The sequence below is a fragment of the Entelurus aequoreus genome, linkage group LG05 (assembly GCF_033978785.1).
Source record: "Entelurus aequoreus isolate RoL-2023_Sb linkage group LG05, RoL_Eaeq_v1.1, whole genome shotgun sequence".
NCBI classification, from domain to species: domain Eukaryota; kingdom Metazoa; phylum Chordata; class Actinopteri; order Syngnathiformes; family Syngnathidae; genus Entelurus; species Entelurus aequoreus.
Window position 1 is genome coordinate 19,003,591 of NC_084735.1, and position 26,271 is coordinate 19,029,861.

General features: G+C 39.5%; 1 protein-coding gene across 1 annotated transcript in view; it reads left to right on the forward strand.

Moving 5' to 3' along the window:
* clasp2 (cytoplasmic linker associated protein 2) overlaps nt 1–26,271 on the forward strand; it is a 178,680-nt gene that overhangs the window by 108,160 nt on the left and 44,249 nt on the right. Inside the window, exons 22-28 of the mRNA XM_062047295.1 lie at nt 6,027–6,053; nt 9,490–9,663; nt 9,774–9,818; nt 19,825–19,932; nt 20,169–20,225; nt 20,612–20,724; nt 25,774–25,797. Of these exons, the coding sequence (XP_061903279.1) occupies nt 6,027–6,053; nt 9,490–9,663; nt 9,774–9,818; nt 19,825–19,932; nt 20,169–20,225; nt 20,612–20,724; nt 25,774–25,797 (548 nt within the window). The remainder of the gene's footprint in view (nt 1–6,026; nt 6,054–9,489; nt 9,664–9,773; nt 9,819–19,824; nt 19,933–20,168; nt 20,226–20,611; nt 20,725–25,773; nt 25,798–26,271) is intronic.

Genomic DNA, 26,271 nt, shown 5'->3' on the forward strand with positions numbered 1-26,271 from the left:
CCCCTCCAGCTCAATGCGGACCTGAGTGGGGACAGCCTGTTCTCACGTCCGCTTTCCCACAATATAAACAGCTTGCCTGCCCAATGACGTCATAACATCTACGGCTTTTAGAGAGTAGAGTGCACAACTGCGCACACAACAAGGAGACGAAGCAGAAGAACGAGGAAGTTACAGACATGGCGACGCCGTCGACGAGCAAGATGAAGAAATACGCTTGCAAGTTCCAAAACGAATGGAAACAAGAGTTTCAGTTCATCCAGGACAGTTCGAAGGGGAAGGGGTATGTAATTATGTTACCTGTACATTTTGTTGAACAGACTTCTCCATTGAACACGGTGGCCGAGTCATGAACGGAGGAGAAGTTAAACAGGACAATACTGCCATCTACTGGATAGCCCCCGGAACACTGAAATTCAAGTATTTATTTTATTTATATGTATAATAAAAAAAAAATATATACATACATATGTATATATATATATATATATATATATATATATATATATATATATATATATGTATATATAGCTAGAATTCACTGAAAGTCAAGTATTTTATATATATATAAATATATAACCCCACTTTTTCTTCATTTTGACCTTTTCTTCTCACACCATGCGAATAATCTACCGCCAGACAACCAAACATGATAGCTAATACTGTTACCTCTTGTTATATATATATATATATATATATATATATATATATATATATATATATATATATATATATATATATATATATATATATATATATATATATATATATATATATATATATATATATATATATATATATATATATATATATATATATATGAAATACTTGAGTTGGTGAATTCTAGCTGTAAATATACTCCCCTATTAACCACGCCCTTAACCACGCCCCCGCCCCACCCCGACCGCGCTTCCCCCACCCCCACCACCCACCTTCCGGTATCGGAGGTCTCAAGGTTGGCAAGTATGATTGTGAGGTTTTATATTAGTTTTCCTAAAAATAGATACAGACACATTTTTTTCTCTAAATTTGGCCCCCGAGTCAAAATAATTGCCCAGGCCTGTTCTAGAGTCAAACGTTGTAATAACGGTTTCAAGGGAGCATTTTTGTCCGTCATTCAAGTGTGAAAAGGAGTTAACCAGATTTTGGAGGACGTACTTTTTTATGCCAATATTAGCACAGGTAACTTAAGCTCCAAAGCAAGGTTGGTTGCATGGACAAAGACACTCGCTCTCTGGTAACCGAGCAACGCAGGAAGTGATCACTGATCGGTGGGAGTGACACACTAACAGCCAACCAGGTAACAGTATCAACTATCAAGTTTGGTTGTCTGGCGGTTGATTCTCTGCATGGAGTGAGAAGAGAAAGTCAAAATGAAGAAATTGGGGATAATAAAAGATTAAAAGTCACCTGGACAGGATGGCACTTTTTAGGATTTTTTTTCAAAGGGATTGTAGTCAGACCAATGTGGTCTGTAAATGATGCAAGGTGCTCTTCACCACCTTAGATGCGCTCACCCTTTAGAGCACTGCTGTAACTTCCTGGCACTAAACCTGCAGAAAATAGTTCTTCTCAGGTTTCTCTATGTTTACATTTTCACACTTTGCACTATTTTCTTACACTTTGTTTAGCATTTATTACATATTCCTCATTTTGCTTCATTTTAAGAACTTATTGTTAAGTGTTCAATGTGATTTTACAGTTTTGTTTACACTGTTTTCCATGCTTATATTGACGTTTTCTTTCCGCTTTGATAGCTGAGGGGATTATAGTCAGAGGAAATCAAATGTTTACATTTAACATATTTTTGTAGATCCCAAACAAATATCAATAACTATTGATATCGACCTTTTTAAAACACTTATATTGTGATACAGTTTTCTGCCAAAACTTAAGGACTAGTTTCTGCAGGTTTAGTGCCAGGAAGTTCCGGCTCAGCAGTGTGCCCTGGGTGAGAGTTAATAAGGTGGTGTGGTCTTAAATCCCCGCAAAAAGTGCCATATTTTTGAGGTAACTTAACCTCTTTTATCCACCAATTCTTCATTTTGACCTTTTCTTCTCACACCATGCAAATAATCTACCGCCAGACAACCAAACATGATAGCTAATACTGTTACCTGATTGGCTGTTAGCGTATCACTCCCAACCTTTATCGTAAATTCTGCTTCCTGAAAACAACGAAAAATATATATATATTTCGAACATTTTAATGAATACATTCTTTTAATGGATATTCATTACATGTCTATGGCGTTTTTTAACTCATCACCATACAAGTGTAAAAATAAGTCTACCATATTTTGACATATGTTATGTAAGGGTGTAACGGTACGTGTATTTGTATTGAACCGTTTTGGTACGGGGGATTCGGTTCGGTTCGGAGGTGTACCGAACGAGTTTCCACACGGACATATTAAGTAGCGTACCGCACGTTGTGTAAACAATGCACACCGAGGCACAACACACGGCATGCTAGCAGCGACCGGGCTACTACAACATGCAAAAGCCAGAGCTGGAAGACCCTCCTGCCTCGTTAAGATCTCCCGTTTGGGAACATTTCGGTTTTCGGTGCGATACAACAATGGATAACATCGCTTCAACGAAGATAAAGACGAGCAAACACAGCTCCCACCGCATTCAAGCAGCCTCTCCTCGGCGAGTCAGGCAGGGCTAAAGCAATAACAAATGTTTTTATAGCTGCAGATTTAAGACCATATTGTATTAAAAACTAGATTTTGAGCCACTTCTATGGTGGAAGAACAATGAGCCCACATATCCTCTTACTGCCAAGTTAGCCAGGCACTACCTCGCCATACCTGCTACCTCTGTGCCCAGTGAAAGGCTATTTTCCACAGCTGGAGACAGGTCTGCTCTTTCTGCAGACAATGTGGATAAACTGATTTTTCTGGCAAAAAACATGAAAATTGAGTGAAAGTCACCATGGTTAAAGGCTGAGGGGGGAAAAAAAAGTTAATCAGAGGCAGAGTTGACTTGAAACTGTATAATGTTGCACTTTTTATATGTAGAAGAAAAGTTTGTCATTTAATTTAATCTGAGCAACAACTTGAAGCAGTTTAAAGGCCTACTGAAATGACATTTTCTTATTTAAACGGGGACAGCAGGTCCATTCTATGTGTCATACTTGATCATTTCGCGATATTGCCATATTTTTGCAGAAAGGATTTAGTAGAGAACATCGACGATAAAGTTCCCAACTTTTGGTCGCTGATAAAAAAGCCTTGCCTGTACCGGAAGTAGCGTGACGTCACCGGTTGTGGAGCTCCTCACATCTGCACATTGTTTACACCAGCAGCGAGAGCGATTCGGACCGAGAAAGCGACGATTACCCCATTAATTTGAGCGAGGATGAAAGATTTGTGTATGACGAAAGTGAGAGTGAAGGATTAAAGTGCAGTGCAGGACGCCGGGGTTTATCTTTTTTCGCTCTGACCGTAACTTAGGTACAAGGACTCTTTGGATTCCACACTTTCTCCTTTTTCTATTGTGGATCACGGATTTGTATTTTAAACCACCTCGGATACTATATCCTCTTGAAAATGAGAGTCGAGAATGCGAAATGGACATTCACAGTGACTTTTATCTCCACGACAATACATCGACGAAGCTCTTTAGCTACTGAGCTAACGTGATAGCATCGTGCTTAACTGCGGATAGAAACAGAAGAAACATGCCCCTGATTGTAAGGATTGACAGAAGATCAACAATACTACTATTACTTCTACTATCAGGAGACACCGAACCAAACACTGGACCTGTAACCACACGGTTAATGCTGTCCAGCCTGGCGAAGCCTAGCAATGCTGTTGCTAACGACGCCATTGAAGCTAACTTAGCTACGGGACCTCGACAGAGCTATGCTAAAAACATTAGCTCTCCACCTAAGCCAGCCCTCATCTGCTCAGCACGACCCGTTTTCACCTGCGTTCCAGCGATCGACGGCGCGACGAAGGACTTCACCCGATCATCGGTGCGGTCGGCGGCTAGCGTCGGATAGCGCGTCTGCTATCCAAGTCAAAGTCCTCCTGGTTGTGTTGCTGCAGCCAGCCGCTAATACACCGATCCCACCTACAGCTTTCTTCTTTGCTGTCTCCATTGTTCATTAAACAAATTGCAAAAGATTCACCAACACAGATGTCCAGAACACTGTGGATTGTGGAAAATAGACGCTGTTTGTATTGGACACCATTCCGTTCAATCCGTGACGTCACGCGCAAACGTCATTATACCGAGACGTTTTCAGCCGGATATTTCCCGGGAAATTAAAAATTGCACTTTATAAGTTAACCCGGCCGTATTGGCATGTGTTGCAATGTTAAGATTTCATCATTGATATATAAACTATCAGACTGTGTGGTCGGTAGTAGTGCAGTAGGCCTTTAATGTTGCACTTTATATGTGGAAATGTTGCACTTTATATGTCGAAAGGTTTTGTTAAGAAACCAATTCTGAGCCTTATCTTATTTAGTTTTTATTTTATAAATGTTGACTGCATTAACCCTGGCAATCGACCCTGTGTGTATATGTACACTACCGTTCAAAAGTTTGGGGTCATATTGAAACGTCCTTATTTTTGAAGGAAAAGCACTGTATTTTTCAATGAAGATAACTTTAAACTAGTCTTAACTTTAAAGAAATACACTCTATACGTTGCTAATGTGGTAAATGACTATTCTAGCTGCAAATGTCTGGTTTTTGGTGCAATATCTACATAGGTGTATATAGGCCCATTTCCAGCAACTATCACTCCAGTGTTCTAATGGTACAATGTGTTTGCTCATTGGCTCAGAAGGCTAATTGATGATTAGAAAACCCTTGTGCAATCATGTTCACACATCTGAAAACAATTTAGCTCGTTACAGAAGCTACAAAACTGACCTTCCTTTGAGCAGATTGAGTTTCTGGAGCATCACATTTGTGGGGTTTAATTAAACGCTCAAAATGGCCAGAAAAAGAGAACTTTCATCTGAAACTTGACAGTCTATTCTTGTTCTTAGAAATGAAGGCTATTCCACAAAATTGTTTGGGTGACCCCAAACTTTTGAACGGTAGTGTATGTTATTGTTATGTTAAAAGGATAAAGCCATTGTTTACAAATTTTGGTAAATATATAACCAGGAAATTTATATATTTTTTGTTACTGTACCGAAAATGAACCGAACTTTGACCTCTAAACCGAGGTACGTACCGAACCGAAATTTTTGTGTACCGTTACACTCTTAATGTTATGTAGTTAATGAGGAATACCATAGTTATCACACAAGTGTAAGAATAAGTTAACTACTGGGAAAAAAACAAAGTTGAAAATAACCCCCACTGCTTTCAATGAGAGTACTTCTGGAAAAAGTGTTACAGCGAAAAACTATAAATGATGTTGTGAATGAATTCTTTGATGGTAGCGGGACCGAGACCTTACGCACGAGTTATAATCCCTGAAAAACGTCATTTCAGTTCGGACTCATCCGACTTCGCAGCAGTGGGCTTCAGAGGTTCCACTGTGTTTTTCTCTGCATGCTGTGTCACGTCACCTGCGGTGGTGTGGTTTAGCATTTAGCGTACCCCCCAAATGATCAGGAACACTTTCCCGGCAGCCGCACAATGAGCCCAGCTGATGATTACGAGCGCTTCTAATCGACATTTACTGCCGGTGGCCTTGATGTCCTGCAGGAAAAACCACCAGCTTTACAATCCAAACGAGATCAGAGGCACATGCATGTCAGAGTGGATATATTTTTCTGTGGAGTGCTTTTATTTTTCCTCATTGTGGACAGGCTTGGCTTCATACGTAACGCCGCAATGTCCCAACATCGGCTTCCATGTGTCATTGCTCCGGATTGTTGTGATTGTTAAACCCATAAATGGACCAATACAGCCCCCCCTCCACCATCACGCTCCAATGTTTCCAGTCCCCGCCATAACCCTTTTTCTGCCTTCCATCCCATAATTCAACTAGTTTAATCTGCTGTTGCTTCCCCCCTTCGCCTCTGCTCTCACTGGGCTTGATGGCTCAGGATCGCAGTCTGCTAACCCAGCCGGTGGTAAGACTCCAACACTCTTCTTTTTATGACAGTTAAATTAGGGCTGGGCATTATGGCTAACAATAATTATTGCTGTTTTTTATGACCTACCGAAAATAAGGAGCAGGAAAAAAATATATTTTATTTGAAATGTAACCTTCTGATTTTTTATCCCCTCAGCTATCAAAGTAGAAAGGAAATGTCAACACAAGCATGGAAAACAAACAATGTCAACAAAATAGTAAAATCACATTAAACACTTAACAATAAGATCTTAAAATAAAGGTGCAAAAATAAGGAATATGTAAGGAATGCTCAATAAAGTGTAAGAAAATACAGTATTTTTGGGATTATAAATCGCTCCGGAATATAAATCGCACCGGCCGAAAATGCATAATAAAGAAGGAAAAAAACATATATACATTACCGTTCAAAAGTTTGGGGTCACCCAAACAATTTTGTTGAACAGCCTTCATTTCTAAGAACAAGAATAGACTGTCGAGTTTCAGATGAAAGTTCTCTTTTTCTGGCCATTTTGAGCGTTTAATTGACCCCACAAATGTGATGCTCCAGAAACTCAATCTGCTCAAAGGAAGGTCAGTTTTGTAGCTTCTGTAACGAGCTAAACTGTTTTCAGATGTGTGAACATGATTGCACAAGGGTTTTCTAATCATCAATTAGCCTTCTGAGCCAATGAGCAAACACATTGTACCATTAGAACACTGGAGTGATAGTTGCTGGAAATGGGCCTCTATACACCTATGTAGATATTGCACCAAAAACCAGACATTTGCAGCTAGAATAGTCATTTACCACATTAGCAATGTATAGAGTGTATTGCTTTAAAGTTAAGACTAGTTTAAAGTTATCTTCATTGAAAAGTACAGTGCTTTTCCTTCAAAAATAAGGACGTTTCAATGTGACCCCAAACTTTTGAACGGTAGTGTAAGTCGCATTTTTTGGGGAAATGTATTTGATAATAAAATAAATATTTTTTTTGATATATGCATACTAGTTATAGCTATTTGGCTGTTCTAGTTTTTATTTGTATTTATTTCTTTATTATCTTTTTATTTTATTTTATTTATTTTTTTAATACACTGTAGCACTTTGAGATTGTTTACTCATTATAAAGTGCTTTTTACAAATAATATCTATTATTAATATTATTATTATAAAATCCAACACCAAGAACAGACATTTGAAAGGCAATTTAAAAATAAATAAAGAATAGTGAACAACAGGCTGAATAAGTGTACGTTATATGAGGCATAAATAACCAACTGAGAACGTGCCTGGTATGTTAACATAACATATTATGGTAAGAGTCATTCAAATAACTATAACATATAGAACATGCTATACGTTTACCAAACAATCTGTCACTCCTAATTTAAATCCCAAGAAATCTTCTTCCTCTATGTCACTTCTAAATAATATTATTTGATATTTTACGGTAATGTGTTAATAATTTCACACATAAATCGCTCCAAAGTATAAATCGCACCACCGGCCAAACTATGAAAGAAACTGCGATTTATAATCCGAAAAATACGGTAGTGTGAAAATGTAAACATAAAGAAACATGATAACTATTTTCTGCAGGTTTAGTGCCAGGAAGTTACAGCTGTGCTCTAAAAGGTGAGCGCTTGAGGTGGTGTGCTATTAGGGGTCCAGTTCATTTATTCATTTCATTCATAAAGAATCAAAGAAAGGAATAAAAAGAAAACAACATAACGTTAAAATAAATTATGAATGAAAAGGAGCAGAAGGAAGTTAAAAACCTACAATATCTGCCCCCTAATTTTTATTATTGGTCTTGGTGGGCACGAGAGCCTTGCATCATTTACAGACCACATTGGTCTGACTCAAAATGTAAACAAAGAGAAACCTGAGAAGAACTATTTTCTGCAGGTTTAGTGCCAGAAAATGTTCTGGTCTGTGTTCCTTATTTAAGCATGAAAATTAATTTATGTTATGCAGTAATTATTATTGGACTAGATCAGTGGTTCTCAAATGGGGGTACGCGTACCCCTTGGGGTACTTGAAGGTATGCCAAGGGGTACGTGAGATTTTTTTTTAAATGCCTGTTTTTGTGGACATGTTCCATAAATATTGATGTTAAAGATTTCTTTTTATGTGAAGAAATGTTTAGAATTAAGTTCATGAATCCAGATGGATCTCTATTACAATCCCCAAGTTGATGATTACTTCTAAGTGTAGACATCTTTATTTATAATTGAATTACTTGTTTATTTTTCAACAAGTTTTTAGTCATTTTTATATCTTTTTTTTTTAAATAGTTCAAGAAAGACCACAACAAATTAGCAATATTTTGCACTGATATACAATTTAATAAATCAGAAACTGATGACACTGTATTTTACTTCTTTATCTCTTTTTTTCAACCAAAAATGCTTTGCTCTGATTAGGGGGTACTTGAATTAAAAAAATGTTCACAGGGGGTATATCACTGAAAAAAGGTTGAGAACCACTGGACTAGATTAGAATTTGTATTTAATTATTATCATTACTTATTGTATATTTATTAATTTTTTCCATTTCCCTTGTACTTATTTTTAATTATTATTCAACAAATCTGCTACTTTAAAACAGCACGTTTAATAATTTGTTTAATTTATTTTATTGATACAGTCCTGCACTTTAGTTCCTACCTGTTGTTTCTGTATAGCCCAATAGGGAACGGGACAAGGGTTTAAAAACACTAGAGGTCAGCGCGGCGAAGGACTACGGTCCCTTGGGGAAAAAAATCCAAAAAAGTGCCATCCTGTCGAAATGACTTTTCCTCTTTTATCCACAATTTCTTCATTTTGACTCACTCCATGCCAGACAACCAAACTTGATAGTTGATACTGTTACCTGATTGACTGATAGCGTGTCACTCCCGCTGATCAGTGATCACTTCCTGCGTTGCGCGGTTACCAGCTCATTTTTTTTATTGACATGGATTACGTGTCTATAGCCAAATATTTTGATATCTTTACCGGCCCAGCCCTACTTTAAATGACATGTTTCTCAGTACCTCCACCAAACCCGCCCCTCCCTCACTTGACACCCAGGTGGCCACATCAAGCTCCTCCCACCCGGGCCAATGCATGCTGGGTGCTGTTTTTTGCTCTGCTCTGCTTTAAGAGCCTTGCGCTGCGTCACTTTAAGTGTTTGAATAGGGGGCGACATTGACATATTTATTGAAGGAAGGAGGTAGTCTACAACCACGCATATAGTCTCCTTGTCTGATATCTGGGAATGTCACTTGAATGCTTCGGAGACGGCGTGCGAGCGAGTGCCGCTAGTTGTTGTTGAAGCACAAAACCCCCACGGTGGCGCTTGGAAAGTGGGTGTCACCGGGAAGACGCCATTGATTGTTCCTGTGACTTATTGATGGTTCTTAAGCAGAAGTCTGACTTCACACCCTCTCTCTCTCTCTCCTTTTAAGCTGGCAGTCGCAGCGGCTCGCCCGGCCGCGTGCTGACCACCACAACGCTGAGCACCATGAGCTCGGGGACCCACCGGGTGCTGGCGGGGACCACCGGGGACGGCAGGAGGCGCAGCCGCATCCCTCGCAGCCAAGGCTGCTCCAGAGACTCCTCGCCCACCCGTCTGTCTGTCGGTGAGAAGCAAGACGCTGATTCCACACCCTCTTGCCTAAAATGTCTCCTCGGATCTCAACCTTCCTGCTCCCTGTCTTTATCTCGCCTTCTCCCCGCTTCTGTCCCGCAGCTCCCTCCAGCATTAGCTCTGTTTACAATGGCGCCAGCAGAGGAGGTAAGGCCCCGCCTCCTGACCGACCCCCAATAACCCCAATGTGTGCTAGGGATGGGCACCGGATTCGGTACCTTTATGGGCACCAAACAAATTCTGTCGATACCACCGGGTACCAATTCATGTGAAAGCGCATATTTTGACACTTCAGAGGGGGCGTAAGAGTTTATATTGTATATCTTGACACATACAGATAAATAAACATTAATTTTAGGGGGGGAGTGAGAGACAATCGTGTAATAGCGCATATTTTGACACATACAGATAAATCAACATTTACTTCAGCGCGGCGTGAGAGGTAATATTGTATATTTTGACACATACAGATGAATAAATAAACATTAATTTCAGGGTGGGTGTGAGAGGTAATATTGTATATCTTGACACATACAGATGAATAAATAAACATTAATTTCAGGGGGGGCGTGAGAGGTAATATTGTATATCTTGACACATACAGATGAATAAATAAACATTAATTTCAGGGTGGGTGTGAGAGGTAATATTGTATATCTTGACACATACAGATGAATAAATAAACATTAATTTCAGGGGGGGCGTGAGAGGTAATATTGTATATCTTGAGACACACAAATAAACAAACATTCACTTCAGGGGGGGCGTGCAAGACAATAGTGTAGTAGCGCATATTTTGACACTTAAGAAGGGGCATGAGAGGTAATATTGTATATCTTGACACATATGGATAAATAAATATTAATTTTAGGGGGGGAGTGAGAGACAATCGTGTAATAACGCATATTTTGACACATACAGATAAATCAACATTTACTTCAGCGCGGCGTGAGAGGTAATATTGTATATTTTGACACATACAGATGAATAAATAAACATTCATTTTAGGGGGGGGCGTGAGAGGTAATATTGTATATCTTGACACATACAGATGAATAAATAAACATTCATTTCAGGGTGGGCGTGAGAGGTAATATTGTATATCTTGACACATACAGATGAATAAATAAACATTCATTTCAGGGTGGGCGTGAGAGGTAATATTGTATATCTTGACACATACAGATGAATAAATAAACATTCATTTCAGGGGGGGCGTGAGAGGTAATATTGTATATCTTGACACATACAGATGAATAAATAAACATTCATTTCAGGGGGGGCGTGAGAGGTAATATTGTATATCTTGAGACACACAAATAAACAAACATTCACTTCAGGGGGAGCGTGCAAGACAATAGTATAGTAGCGCATATTTTGACACTTCAGAAGGGGCATGAGAGGTAATATTGTATATCTTGACACATACGGATAAATAAACATTAATTTTAGGGGGAGGGAGTGAGAGACAATTGTGTAATAGGGCATATTTTGACACTCCAGAGGGGGCATGAGAGGTAATATTGTATATCTTGACACATGGATAAATAAACATTAATTTTAGGGGGGGTGTGAGAGACAATTGTGTAATAGCGCATATATTGACATACAGATAAATCAACATTTACTTCAGCGCGGCGTGAGAGGTAATATTGTATATCTTGACACATACAGATGAATAAATAAACATTAATTTCAGGGGGGGCGTGAGAGGTAATATTGTATATCTTGACACATACGGATAAATGAACATTAATTTTAGGGGGGGAGTGAGAGACAATCGTGTAATAGCGCATATTTTGACACATACAGATAAATCAACATTTACTTCAGCGCGGCGTGAGAGGTAATATTGTATATCTTGACACATACAGATAAATATATAAATATTCGCTTAAGGGGGGCATGAGACGCAATAGTGTATGTCTTTACACAAATAAACATTCACTTCAGGGAAGCGTGAGAGGTAATATTGTATATCTTGAGACATACGGATAAATAAACATCAATTTCAGGGGGGGCATGAGAGACAATCGTGTATTAGCGTATATTTTGACACATACAGATAAACAAACATTCACTTCAGGAAGGCGTGTGAGACAATAGTGTAGTAGCACATATTTTGACACTTCAGAGGGGGCATGAGAGGTAATATTATATATCTTGACACATATGGATAAATAAACATACATTTTAGGGGGGGCGTAAAAGACAATCGTGTAATAGCGCATGAGAGGTAATATTGTATATCTTGACACATGGATAAATAAACATTAATTTTAGGGGGGGGCGTGAGAGACAATCATGTAATAGCGCATATTTTGACACACAGATAATTTAACATTTACTTCAGGGGGGCATGAGAGGTAATATTGTATGTATTGACACATACAGATAAATAAATAAACATTCATTTCAGGGGGGGACGTGAGAGGTAATGTTGTATATCTTGAGACATACGGATAGATAAACACTAATTTCAGGGGGGGCGTGAGAGACAATCGTGTGATAGTGTATATTTTGACACATACAGATACATAAACATTCACTTCAGGGAGCCGTGAGCAGTAATATTGTATATCTTGACACATGCAGATAAATAAACATTCAATTCAGTCAATAGTGTGCAAATAGGCAAATGTAATACATGAAGATGTATATATATAATATACTTGGATACCAAAGAAATGGCGATTGTTGAAGGACGGAAATTGAGGCCTACTCTGTCCCATATTTTCTCACGTTACGTACATTGCGTAAGTTGTTTACGTAAGTGAGTTGTAAAAGTAAAGCTAACGTAGATCCACGCTGATGTCCGTGTCTCCTCTACCATACGACCATAAAAAGATTACAACCCTCCCAAATATATTACACTATATATATTATATATATCCACTCATACAAAATATTACTTTATTTTCACGTAAAAAAACACTCCGCTTAAGGTATGGCGAATTATTTTAATTTGTCGTAGTATCGACTTCCTTGTTCATTTACGTAATCCGGTCGACGTCTTTTGTTTTCATTTTCTAGAACTGCGCGTGCAAGTGACGTCGGGGCCACATTTGCACTGGAGTCTGAAAAAGATCCCATTTTACTTGCAGTGTACACAGTCAGCTGAGGGAAAAAAACATTCGATTTGGGCCACTTTGGCCTGCAGTGTAAACCATAGACATCTTCTAAGTAGACGCAGCATGGAGCGCTACTGGCGCTGACGAGACGCGGGCCGCCATCTTGGAGTGGTGATCCGCTCCACTTTGGCAGGAGCAATGAATTGTCAGCCCATGTAATTCATCTTACCTCACTGAATACCACTGATTTTCATGCAGTTTTTTCGTCATACGTGTAGCTATGATAAAGGACACATGTTTTATTGTTCATAGTTTGCTTAACAGTAATAATTAAATTATAATAATAGAATATTTTTATATGCTATAAGTGACCAGACGTCCGAGATCAAAACTGGGGATATAATCCCAGAGAAGGGGGAAAAAAGTGGTCAGCTATTTTTAAATTGAAGAAACAATATGATTAGATTATATATACATGCTACATAAACAATGTATGAATACATTAGATATCTCTATATCTTATAGACTGTATCTCTGTTGCTGCAGCAGCAGAGAGTTTATTCTGTCTTGACACTTTGTATTGATATTTTGTATTACATTCTTCCCTTGAAGGATCATGTTTACAGTGATAGTTTTATATGTACACTACTGTTCAAAAGTTTGGGGTCACATTTAAATGTCCTTATTTTTGAAGGAAAAGCACTGTACTTTTCAATGAAGATAACTTTAAACTAGTCTTAACTTTAAAGAAATACACTCTATACATTGCTAATTGGCAAATGACTATTCTAGCTGCAAATGTCTGGTTTTTGGTGCAATATCTACATAGGTGTATAGCGGCCCATTTCCAGCAACTATCACTCCAGTGTTCTAATGGTACAATGTGTTTGCTCATTGGCTCAGAAGGCTAATTGATGATTAGAAAACCCCTGTGCAATCATGTTCACACATCTGAAAACAGTTTAGCTCGTTACAGAAGCTACAAAACTGACCTTCCTTTGAGCAGATTGAGTTTCTGGAGCATCACATTTGTGGGGTCAATTAAACGCTCAAAATGGCCAGAAAAAGAGAACTTTCATCTGAAACTCGACAGTCTATTCTTGTTCTTACAAATGAAGGCTATTCCACAAAATTGTTTGGGTGACCCCAAACTATTGAACGGTAGTGTATTTTTTATGTATGTTGCTTTGGATAAAATCGTCTGCCAAATACTTAAACATATATAAACACCTGAAAGTCTTTATATCAGCTAAAACCACCAATCTGTTTCACTGGATTCAGAATTTTAAAAAATTCTGTCTTACCCAACAATGTTAGTATTTGAATATTGTTACTTGAAGACTTATTCCTGGTTAATACTGTTAACAAGTTATTGTCTTATATTTTGCCTAAAATGAGAATGCATCATAATCAGTGGCGGCTGGTGAATTTCTTTGTGATTTTCACATACAAATGAAGCATTCTGACAAAATAATGAAGACAAAATAGAACATTTCATAGGTTTGCTGAGAGCTATATACAATATGCACACTGAACCAATAGTACGTTAATGTTAAATCTTACTTGTGAAAAGTAATCCCCCGACTTCTATTTTCAACAGTCCGCTCATTTGAGCAGGAAAACGCTGAACACCAGCCCGGCATCTTTGTTTTCTACCAGTCAACTGTCAGTTTAGGCTGCTCGCCGGCTCCTCATCACCACTTCAAGATGGCGGCCCAATTTCTCGCGTCACAGCAGCCATTGCTGCGTCTACTTATAAGATGTCTATGGTTTAAACGTGTAGTCATCATGGTGGCAAAGACTTCCTGACTACAGCAACACCCGGGGGACAAAATGGAATTAATGTGTACGTGCAGATAATCCTCAGAAATAGGAAAACAAGACGTGACAACTGAAGTGCACAGTTATTATTGTCAACTATGTTATTATTGAAGAAATGAACATTTATTACACACAAGTACCAACACTGTGTAGTGGTGAGTACCAGGTAGTGAGCGTATGTGTTGAACTGTGCAAGGTACCCATCCCTAACCTCTTCCCTGCATGCCAAGCTACCATGTGGTCCACATGAAAGCATGTCTCTGCACTAACACCCCCCCCCCCAGTGGACCTGGGGCTTGCTCAGGCTCCGCCCATTAAGCTTCACAGGGTGGCTGTAGCCCCTCCCATCTAGGCTGTGATTAACCCCGATTGGCTGGGTGGCCGCTGAGGCGATGAAGAGTGCAATTAAGACCGGGACTCGATTGCGAATGCAGACCCCGCCCCCTTTCCCCCGGGATTCCGCTAAATGAATCCTGTAGAAGTGTTAAATGTGAGCACAGCAAACATCAGGTGCATCTTGTAAATACAGAGGTTTTTTTTTTTCCTGATCAGACAAATGAATTGGTTTGCAATGCACGCTGGGATTAGGCCAAGGCTACGCTCGCATGTATGTGGGTTTTGAAAGAAAACTGCAAATGCCTTTACAGCACAGGTGTCAAACTCACACGTCTAGCCCGCCACTTCATTTTATGTGGCTCGTAAAACACCTTCAACAATATCTAATAATCTAGCAAATATTATACTATCGTACATTACAAAAAAAAAATCGTAAAATTAAAACTGAAATATTTGCTTGACGTACGTATGAATCTTTAATACTATTGTTGTTCATTAATAATGTAATTATTAGAGATGTCCGATAATGGCTTTTTTGCCGATATTGTCCCAACTCTTAATTACCGATTCCGATATCAACCAATACAGATATATGCGGTCGTGGAGTGAACACATTATTATGCCTAATTTTGTTGTGATGCCTCGCTGGATGCATTGAACAATGTAACAAGGTTTTCCAAAATAAATCAACTCAAGTTATGGAAAAAAATGCCAACATGGCACTGCCATATTTATTATTGAAGTCACAAAGTGCATTTTTTTTTTTTAACATGCCTCAAAACTGCATCTTGGAATTTGGGACATGCTCTCCCTGAGATAATCCCGATACCCACTACAACTACCATATTTCCTTGAATAGCCGCAGGGGCGCTAATTAATTTAAAACCTCCTGTCACTCCGGCGCTTACCAGAAGCCTGCGGGATGGCCAAGCATGCGCTAATTATTTTAAAACCTCTTCTCACTCCGGCGCTTACCTTATCATGAAAAGCACATTTAATTAAAAAAAATGTTTTTATTGTCTTACCTTTAGGTATAAATGAGTCCATGCCAGCTCATTTTGAAGAAAAGCATCGATATAGAAGTCTTCCTTATCTTTCTTCAGTTTTAAAAGTCTCTCTGTCTCGATGGTGATCTTCCTTTTAAGTATTACCTCCTGCTTCGATTGAAAGTCCAGTTTAGAAAACTGTTTTATTTTAGATATGTAATCCTCCATGGGAAAAGTCCAAGCAAACAATGGCTGCGCACTCTTGCTGCCGGTTGTCTTCTTCTGCAGCACTCTTCTGCAGTACCAGCAGTCGCAAGAAGGATCACTAGCGCCCTCAACCACCAGGAGGCGGGAGTCATTTAATGACTCATATTTGACCCGGCGGAAGTGCCAAGCATGCGCTAATTATTTTGCGAAATGAGTTTGACCCGGCTGTAATTCGAGGCATGCGAATACCATATTCCCGGCGCCAATTCAAGGAAATACGGTATGGGAAATACTATACTTTGACTTTCAAAAAGCGCATTATTATTTTTTTAATTTTTTTAAACATGCCTCAAAACAACAGCTACAAAAACAATGAATGCCTCAAAACAACAGCTACAAAAACAATGAAGGCACACAGCTTCAGTCCGGAGTATACTAGAGTAATAAAGTAAACGATAACATAGTCCTCCTTTAGTGCAAGACTGCCTGGCATACTGTAGAACAGGGAATTATAAACTGGGCTCAATCTGCCCTGCTCTAATGTATTTGTATGAGTAACACAAATGTGCTGCAAGCTAGTGGTGAGTGCTTGAAGTGGCCTAGCAGTCAGCCAGAGCTTCTGAAATGCTGCGTTGAGACAGAGCAGCTCCGTTCACTGCAAGCTGCAAAGTGTGCGCCACGCAGGGCAGGCTAGCCACACCAAACTCCACCGTAGCTTTTGCCATACTGCGTGCGTTGTCCCTGACCACAATGTGGGCTTTCGCCTTGGGGTGGTATTTGTTGTATTTTATTTTTTTCTCGGCGACAACTGTGTGGTACTACTTTTTTTCGGTGTTTGCTTTTCATCCATCGTCCGCTTGTATTCATCGTGTATCTCCTTATGATTCTTGAAGAGGTGGGAGATCAACTCGCTCGTATTAAAGGAAGACGTCTCGGTTCCTCCTCGCATAACCAACTTTTTGCAGTCATTGAAAATTGCCAGCTTTTTATGCGTCAGACACACTTTAAAATAATCCCAAACCATAGACATGGTGTCATTAGTCAGTCACCGAGCGAGCTGGCTTGTTAGCCACGGCTACAGCACCGGCAACAACACACTCTTGTTGTTGTTATGCTGCGCTCGCGGCGGTTTGATGAGGTCATCAAGCGTCGCCAGTAAACCTCTAATGCTGCAGTCGTCAACTCCTGTGTTGTGTGTGGGAGAGGGGAGACGCAACTGCTCTGTACCTCTCCCTACGTCCTCGTTTTACCGTACAGCGGCGTTTTAAAAAGTCATGAATTTTACTTTTTGAAACCGATACCGATAATTGTCGATATTACATTTTAAAGCATTTATCGGCCAATTTTATCGGACATCTCTAGTAATTATGGGTCTGCTGCTATGGAAGCACCCGTTCACATGTTGCACAGCAGTTTTTCCTCTGATTCGCTCACACGTTAGCACGCTGACGTTGGCATGCTAACATTAAATGCTAGCGTTTTAGCAAATTTTGTTTGTTTATACTCAAAAAAAATCATGGGTTTTGATACTTGGCCCCATCTTAGATGCATGCTAACTCATCCTATGTTAAAAAAAAAAAAATCATGCTAACATTTTATGGTAGCTTTTTAGCTAATTGTGTATGTTTACACCTACAAACCATGGAATTTGATATTTGGCACCTTCTTAGGAGTTTGTCAACCTCTCCTTAGCATGCTAATGTTTGTAAATTAATGTTAGTATGCTAACGTTTTATGCTCACATTTGAGCTAATTTGGTTCCTTTATACAAAAAAAATAGTTTTTTGATACTTTTTAACATGCAAACATTCGCATGGTAACGTTTTATGCTAGCATTTTAGCTAATTTTGTATGTTCAAACCTACATACCATAAATGATAATACTTGGAACCATTTTAGGAGTATGTTAACTTCTCCTATGTTATCATGCTAACATTTTAGCGAATTTTGTATTTTTACACCTGCAAACCATGAATGATAATACTTGGAACCATCTTAGGAGTATGTTAACTTCTCCTATGTTATCATGCTAACATTTTAGCGAATTTTGTATTTTTACACCTGCAAACCATGAATGTTGATACTTGGCACCATTTTAGGAGTATGTTAACTTCTCCTTCGTTGGCATGCTAACATTTCTGCTAGCATTTTAGCTCATTTTGTTTGTTTAAACCTAAAAATCATGTATTTTGATACTTGGCACCATCTTGCAAGTATGCTAATTAGTTCCCAGTTGGATTAGCTTCTTAGCTTTGATCGACATAGCCGTAGCTTCACAGCACAGATAGCAGGCTGGTCAAAATTTCCACGGAAATGTTCTCATGTTCGTTAGAATTGTATGAATTTAAGTTGGAAAGTAGTTCAACGATTATTTTTATGTTTCCTAATAATGTCACAAATCTTATATTACAAACTTAAAATGTTTTTTTTAAATCTGATTGACTTGTCGTCAAAGCAAATTATCCATTAAATTGTACATTGTAAAAATAGATTTTACGATAAAAAACAAACTGGTTGCACAGTTACCAGATTTTTTCAGTTAAATAAACAAAACCTTTGGTACTGTTTTTCCATTTACAGTAATACACTGTAAATACAACAACCATAGATTTCATGATTTTAAGAAAACTGTCTGCTCAGTCGCCAGAATTTTACCGTAAAAAACAGTGGTACCGATTTTTTTTCTATTAACAGTAATACACTGTAAAAACCACCATAAATTTAGGATAAAATTATACAAAAAATAATACTGTAAAAACAGTGGTAGCATTTTTCTATTAACAGTAATACACCGTAAAAACAACCATAAATTTAGGATAAAATTTTTTTTTAAAACACTGTAAAAACAGTGGTAGCATTTTTCTATTAACAGTAATACACCGTAAAAACAACCATAAATTTAGGATAATATTATTTAAAAAATAATACTGTAAAAACAGTGGTAGCATTTTTCAATTAACAGTAATACACCGTAAAAAAAACCCATAAATTTAGGATAAAATTATTTTAAAAATAATACTGTAAAAACAGTGGTAGCATTTTTCTATTAACAGTAATACACCGTAAAAACAACCATAAATTTAGGATAAAATTATTTTAAAAATGATACTGTATAAACAGTGGTAGCATTTTTCTATTAACAGTAATATGCTGTAAAAAAAAAAAACACCGTAAATTCTGGCGACTGGCTGAGCTGCATAAAACAATCTATTGATCAAATGTCTTGGCAATTGTGTAATAACATCACCAGGTGAATCGTTACACATTTATATATTCAGTTATTACTCACTGTTAACAATGAAAATGAGTTTGACACCCTGCTTTACAAACTGTTGTGTGCATGCCAAAGCACCAGGTGGTGCCATTGATGCCCAACTGAGCCAATCAGAAGTCTGAAGAAGGCACAGTGATGCATTTTTTAATGCGCTCATGCTTCTGCGGGCTTGGCCTTCTAAGTATCAACCTTTAATTTGCATGTTCTTTGATCTCCCCGATGCAAGTAGACCTGTGCTCATGTTCTGACCCGTGTCAATCATCCATGTGGTTATTCCTCACCCGCCCTTTTTTCCACTCCTTCGTCACCCCCTCACGTTTGTGTCTTGCTCTCTGTTTCACGCTCGACGTCCGTCTCACCACCGATGTTCTTCCTCCTCGTCTTTCCTTCTGCTGCGGCGCGGCTCTCGTCCCCTCTCCCTCTGCGCACACCCCTCGCTTCCCCCCGGCTGGCGTCAGCTCGGGGCAGTCGTATCCCCCGGCCCAGTATGAGTCAGGGCTGCAGCCGAGAGGCCAGCAGGGAGAGCAGCCGGGACACCAGCCCCATTCGCTCCTTCACACCCCTCGGTGAGTAGCAGTAGCGGCCCCGCCCCCATGGCGGTGATGATGATGATGATGCTGATGATGATGAGCAGTGTTGAGGCCTTTATTTTTTTTCCGCTGCCTTGCTGAAAGATGTAGGAAATAATAATCACCTGCATGTTATTGGTTTTATTTTTGGACTTTTCTGTCTCCACTCACTTCCTGCAATGGAGCAGCGCGGTGATTCAGCCATAAATTGTGTGTGTTAATGTCGGTTGCAGCCTCACGGAGCTACTCTCGCTCCACTGGAGCTCTCCACACACCTGATGCTTTTGGGGCTGCAGGTGAAGGCTGAGTACATCTCCTTCTTCGTACCTCAACCACCCACCCACTCTGCCTTCATCTTTAGTGCCTTGGTTTTGTTGAGACGCTTTCTTTTTCTTTCTCTTTCTCTCGTCCGTATTCCGCCTCTGCTTGTATTTTGATTTATTTGGCTCCAGGACGCCGAAGCCTCCAGTGGAATCGCATGCAGTGTCATGTATTTTCTTTCAGCCATGTTTCCTCTAACAAGCCATGACATGGACTTACACCTGTGTGTGTGCATTAAAGATGGACCAGCAGGAGTCGTCCCCAGCGTTGTTTTTCCCCCCCTCACACAGCATGTTCAACCCCCGCGTCCTCCATCCTCCTCCTCCTCCTCTCACTTCCGTCCGTCTGGTTCCACCTGCAGGGTCCAGTTTCGGCATGGGTCAGTCCAGCCGCCTGTCATCCTCGGTCAGCGCCATGAGGGTCCTCAACACCGGCTCAGATGTAGAAGAGGCTCTTGCAGACGCGCTGGTATAAAAAAAAACGTTGAACTGTACCTTTGTGTTATGGAGATCGACCGATATTCTTGTTATAACGACAACATACCGTAAATTTTGGACTATAAGCCGCTACCTTTGTCCTACGGCTAATTAATGAGTTTTTCTTCGCTTACAGCCAAAATGAAAATTGTCAGGTTCAAACACTGGTGACATCTATTAAACAAGACAAGAGGCAAAGAATTAAACAGAGACAGAATTCAATTTGGACTCTATATTGAGGAGAGTCGCCCGGACATTGTATCCTTCTACAATCTCCAGCACGCTCTGCCAAAAGATGGCGCCTCCTGTTATTTTGGCCACCGCTGCTTCCAAAGGACAAAGGTTCGTAAAATAGTTAAAAAAGAATTCCATAAAATAGTTCAAAAAGAGTTCGTAAAATACTTCCAATAGAGTTCGACTGGAAATTGGGCAGATCCTGTCATCTCTCCGCTTTGAAGTCCTTGGGCCAGAACAACATCCTTCTGTTGATTACCATACATGAGAGAAAACAGAAAGCCCTTCATGTGGCCCTCCCCCTTACACAGTGGAGTTTTACGAGCCTTCTTCTTGGTAGGTTTCAAAGACAGCTCCCGTCCCCCTGCTAGGAACGCAATGTAATACAACGTTTTTGTGATAATTTAGAAACAATTATTCTAACAAAAATAGTTTCCATAAAACACATGCCATTGTTTGTGCGACGGCGCCATCTTTAGGGCGAGTTCACTCACCGCATGTGCTGGAGTCCCCTTCTCTTTTGAGCTTTCACCCGGAAGTGCAAGTATCGTTCCGTCATCTCGCCGTCCGATGCGTTTCTACTCGTATGTATTCTTCATTCATCACGCCAAGCGACGGTTGTAAGTTTTACAATATCCATCCATCCATTTTCTACCGCTTGTCCCTTTTGGGGTGGCGGGGGGTGCTGGAGCCTATCTCAGCTGCATTCGGGCGGAAGGCGGGGTACACCCTGGACAAGTCGCCACCTCATCGCAGGGCCAACACGGATAGACAGACAACATTCGTACTTACTAAACCATCACAAAATTCCTCAGTAAATTCACCAAAACGTCACCGTGGAGTTATTGAGTCTGTTTAGCTGATTGGAGAGCTAGCTTCCGCAGCTAGTTGGTCCATGACAATGACTTCTGTTTTGTTTGGTCAGTCGTTTTACTGCCGTGTTACAGACACAGTTTGGAAACAAATTAAGGTCTATAAAACAAAATTTTTCTGTGTAAATAACTAATTTCACAACGTATATATCTGCGGCTTATAGTGAAGTGCAGCTAATACCGGGGGTGTCCCGCGAGACGCCACAATTCCAATAAGCAATTTGGGTGCTTTCATATAATATACAAATAGTCAGCGGTCAAAAAAATAACATTTTGTCACCATGTAGTGGCCAACAAAAGTGACTCGAGTCAGTGGCAATTGCACATCAATGTAAATAACTTGACAGCATTTACCTCTATGACCTGATCCAATCAACCTTCCCTAGTCATGGTGCAGAAAAAAAAATTCAACCAACACAAAAATTCAACACACATAACACAAACTGCTCATTGAACTTTGTGTCCATCCATCCATCCATTTTCTACCACTTATTCCCTTCGGGGTTGCGGGGGGTGCCGGAGCCTATCTCAGCTACAATCGGGCGGAAGGCGGGGTACACCCTGGACAAGTCGCCACCTCATCACAGGGCCAACACAGATAGACAGACAACATTCACACACTAGGGCCAATTTAGTGTTGCCAATCAACCTATCCCCAGGTGCATGTCTTTGGAGGTGGGAGGAAGCCGGAGTACCCGGAGGGAACCCACGCAGTCACGGGGAGAACATGCAAACTCCACACAGAAAGATCCCGATCCCGGGATTGAACTCAGGACTACTCAGGACCTTTGTATTGTGAGGCACATGCACTAACCGCTGTCCCACCGTGCTGCCCGTTTTACAATACAACAAACTAGTTATACTTACTAAACCGTCCCACGTGTGATGTCTGTAGGAGTGTTTTCATGCATATTTGCACGTGCTATCGTAATGTAATCAAGCTGGCGTCGTTAGCATTAACTAATATGCTAACACGTTTACGAGTGTGTTAGTATTATTAACTGACAATGGCATTCTTTTTGTATTGTTTCACTAAAACTTCACCGTGGAGTTATTTAGTCTAAGTTTTACAATATAACTAAAACTATTTTTACTTACTAAACCGTCACGTGTTATGTCTGTAGGAGTGTTTTCATGCATACTTGTACGCGCTATAGTAGAGTAATCAAGCTAGCGTCGTTAGCCTTAGCTAATATGCTAACACGTTTACGAGTGTTAGTATTATTAAGAGTTATTGAGTCTGTTTAGGTGATTGGAGAGCTAGCTTCCGCAGCTAGTGGGTCCATGAAGATGGCTTCTGTTTTGTTTGATCAGCCGTTTTTACTGCCGTTTGGAAACAGTTAAGGTATGTAAATAAATATTTCCAAATATTTCTGTGTAAATAACAAATTTCACAACGTACATATCTGCGGCTTATAGTCCGGTGCAGCTAATATGTGGGGGAAACGTTTTCCTTCTCAAATTTACAGATCGGTGTGCTGAATAATCCAGGGAATACAGTAAGTACCTCAGCAGATACAATATATACACACATGTATGATACAAGGGTTTAATACAAAAAAAAAGTAGGGATGTCCGATAATATCAGACTGCCGATATTATCGGCCGATAAATGCTTTAAAATGTGATATCGGAAATTATCGGTATCTGTTTCAAAAAGTAAAATTTATGACTTTTTATAATGCCGCTGTGTACACGGACGTAGGGAGAAGTACAGAGCGCCAATAAACCTTAAAGGCACTGCCTTTGCGTGCCGGCCCAGTCACATAATATCTACGGCTTTTCACACACACAAGTGAATGCAATTCATACTTGGTCAACAGCCATACAGGTCACACTGAGGGTAGCCGTATAAACAACTTTAACACTGTTACAAATATGCGCCACACTGTGAACCCACACCAAACAAGAATGACAAACACATTTCGGGAGAACATCTGCACCGTAACACAACAGAACAAATACCCAGAACCCCTTGCGGCACTAACTCTTCCCCCCTACACACGCGCACATCTCAACCTCCTCATGCTCTCTCAAAGAGAGCATGTCCCAAATTCCAAGCTGCTGTTTTGAGGCATGTTAAAAAAAAAAACCACTTTGTGACTTCAATAATAAATATGGCAGTGCCATGTTGGCATTTTTTTCCATAACTTGAGTTGATTTATTTTGGAAAATCTTGTTATATTGTTTAATGCATCCAGTGGGGCATCACAACAAAATTAGGCATAATAATGTGTTAATTCCACGACTGTATATATCGGTATCGGTTGATATCGGAATCTGTAATTAAGAGTTGGACAATATCGGATATCGGCAAAAAAGCCATTATCGGACATCTCTAAAAAAAATAGTGAAGTCGATGATTAATAATCGCTGCCCAAGCACTAGCTAACTAGCACTTTTACCCTGCATGAGAACATTTCCCTTTTGCTGGAGCCCAATGAGTTTTTCTTTATAATTAGTTAAAGAATAAAAATGACTCTCATTGTCAATCATTTCCCCCAAATATGTTTTGATATCTGACAGGGCATTTATTTGAGTTCTTGTGAGAATTCCTCCCCCGTCTACTTTTACTGCGACACTCATGCAGCCATGCCCCGCCCCTTTGTCTCATCACAGTGCTGGTCACCGACAGTACGTTTCCTCTCCTTAACTGTCAAAACGTTTTATTTTTGCCGGCAAATCCAATTTTTGTCCTTCTTTCCTGGCATCTCCCAGGCCTTTGTTTGTTTTCGCTACAACACTCGGAGCTCGGCAAGTTTTCTGTTACATAATTCAGTCCTATATAACGCGACAGGGATGGATGGACATGAAGATGGCGGAAAACTGTGTTTCTTAAACATAGCTGGGCCGACCAAAAAAATATCTGTTTCTCAGCAGCCGTGGTTCAATTGAGCCGCAGCAGTACTCGGCTGTAATACACTTTTCCACCACTTGTGGCGGTAATGACAATATCAAACAAACAGAAGAAGTCTGCGGCTAAAATTATGAAGAAGTTTCTTACGCGCAAAAATTCTGACTAAAGTGGTGAAGCTGTATTTTAATTTGTACATGAATTTCATTGACAGTTTAGTCAAGGAACATATTCATTATTAATTTAGGTCATTTATTTTAGTACTTCATAATTGTATGTATCTTATGCAGTACATGTTGTCATTACCTGTTTTCTAATCAGCCTAACTTAAGCCCAAGGTTATGTGTTCAATAAATAACATTTGTGATCATATCATTTGACAAGGTTGTAAACTATAAGTAGCCTAGATACAAATATTGAATACAACTAAAATCAAGAGTTCAGTGTTAATATTTGAGTGGGCCTTGTGGTCAAATAAGTTAAGACCCCCTGACAGAAAAGATATCTCTGCCATAAATCCAAAGTTTTGTGTAAATAACTTGACAAATATGAGATTATTTATTACATCCAGGAAGAAATTATCTTTGCCCTCTTGAATATCTCAACTAGAAACTACGCAAAGGAGCCCAGAGTTGTTTTTATTTAAATGTTCCTAACATACACAACATTAAAAGAATCAAATGGAGTAGAGGGTGAGTTAATGCGATGTGGAGATGACATACTTGATTTGCTGTATTTAAGAAATGTAAATGTCGATGCTCCTTTTAGACACACGTAATAAAGGTCTTTGATGTTTTTTTATGCTAAATTAAACACAACATTAGCATCACATAAAATATTATGTCACTACATAAAGAATAATTTTCATAAACAACTTGTCCAGATGTTTAATTACTTTTACTGCAAATGAATATCGTCTTCAAATATCGATGATCGGCCTCCTTGACTACTAATAATCGGTATCAGCCCTGAATAAACAATATCGGTCGATCTCTAATGTGTTAGTCACACTTCCTGGTGTGTGTGCGTGTGTGTGAGTGAATATACTAACCCTGTTTCTACTTCTGTTTAATGCTGTCAGCTGTTGGGAGACATGCGGTCTAAGGTCAGCCTTCTTTTCCCCCGCCTCTTGCCATTGTGTTGTTTTGTACTCGGAAGACTACCATTGGTGCATTTTGACCAAAAATACTTTGAACGAATAGTCCATGGTATTTTTGGACCAGCTAAAGTAACTAAACATCCTCAGCCTCAAGAGATCCATAACCTTTGGAAAGCAAGACGTAGATCCTGGTTCTTGCTGTCAGATTTCCTTCCAACAAAGTGGTTTTCATTGAGGACTATTACTGTATCAGAGTTATTTTGTATAATCGCCTCATGTTATTGCACAATTCTTATATCACATTTCTTTACGTACCAATTGATAGATAACGTACTTGCTTTGGAAATCTTAAGTCAGGGGGACAAGCATTTAATGTTTGGAATGTATGGTTTTAATAGAGGGGTGTCCCAACTTTTTCCAACAAGGGCTACATACTAAAAAGTCCAAATATGTGGGGGCCATTTTTATATATTTATTTAT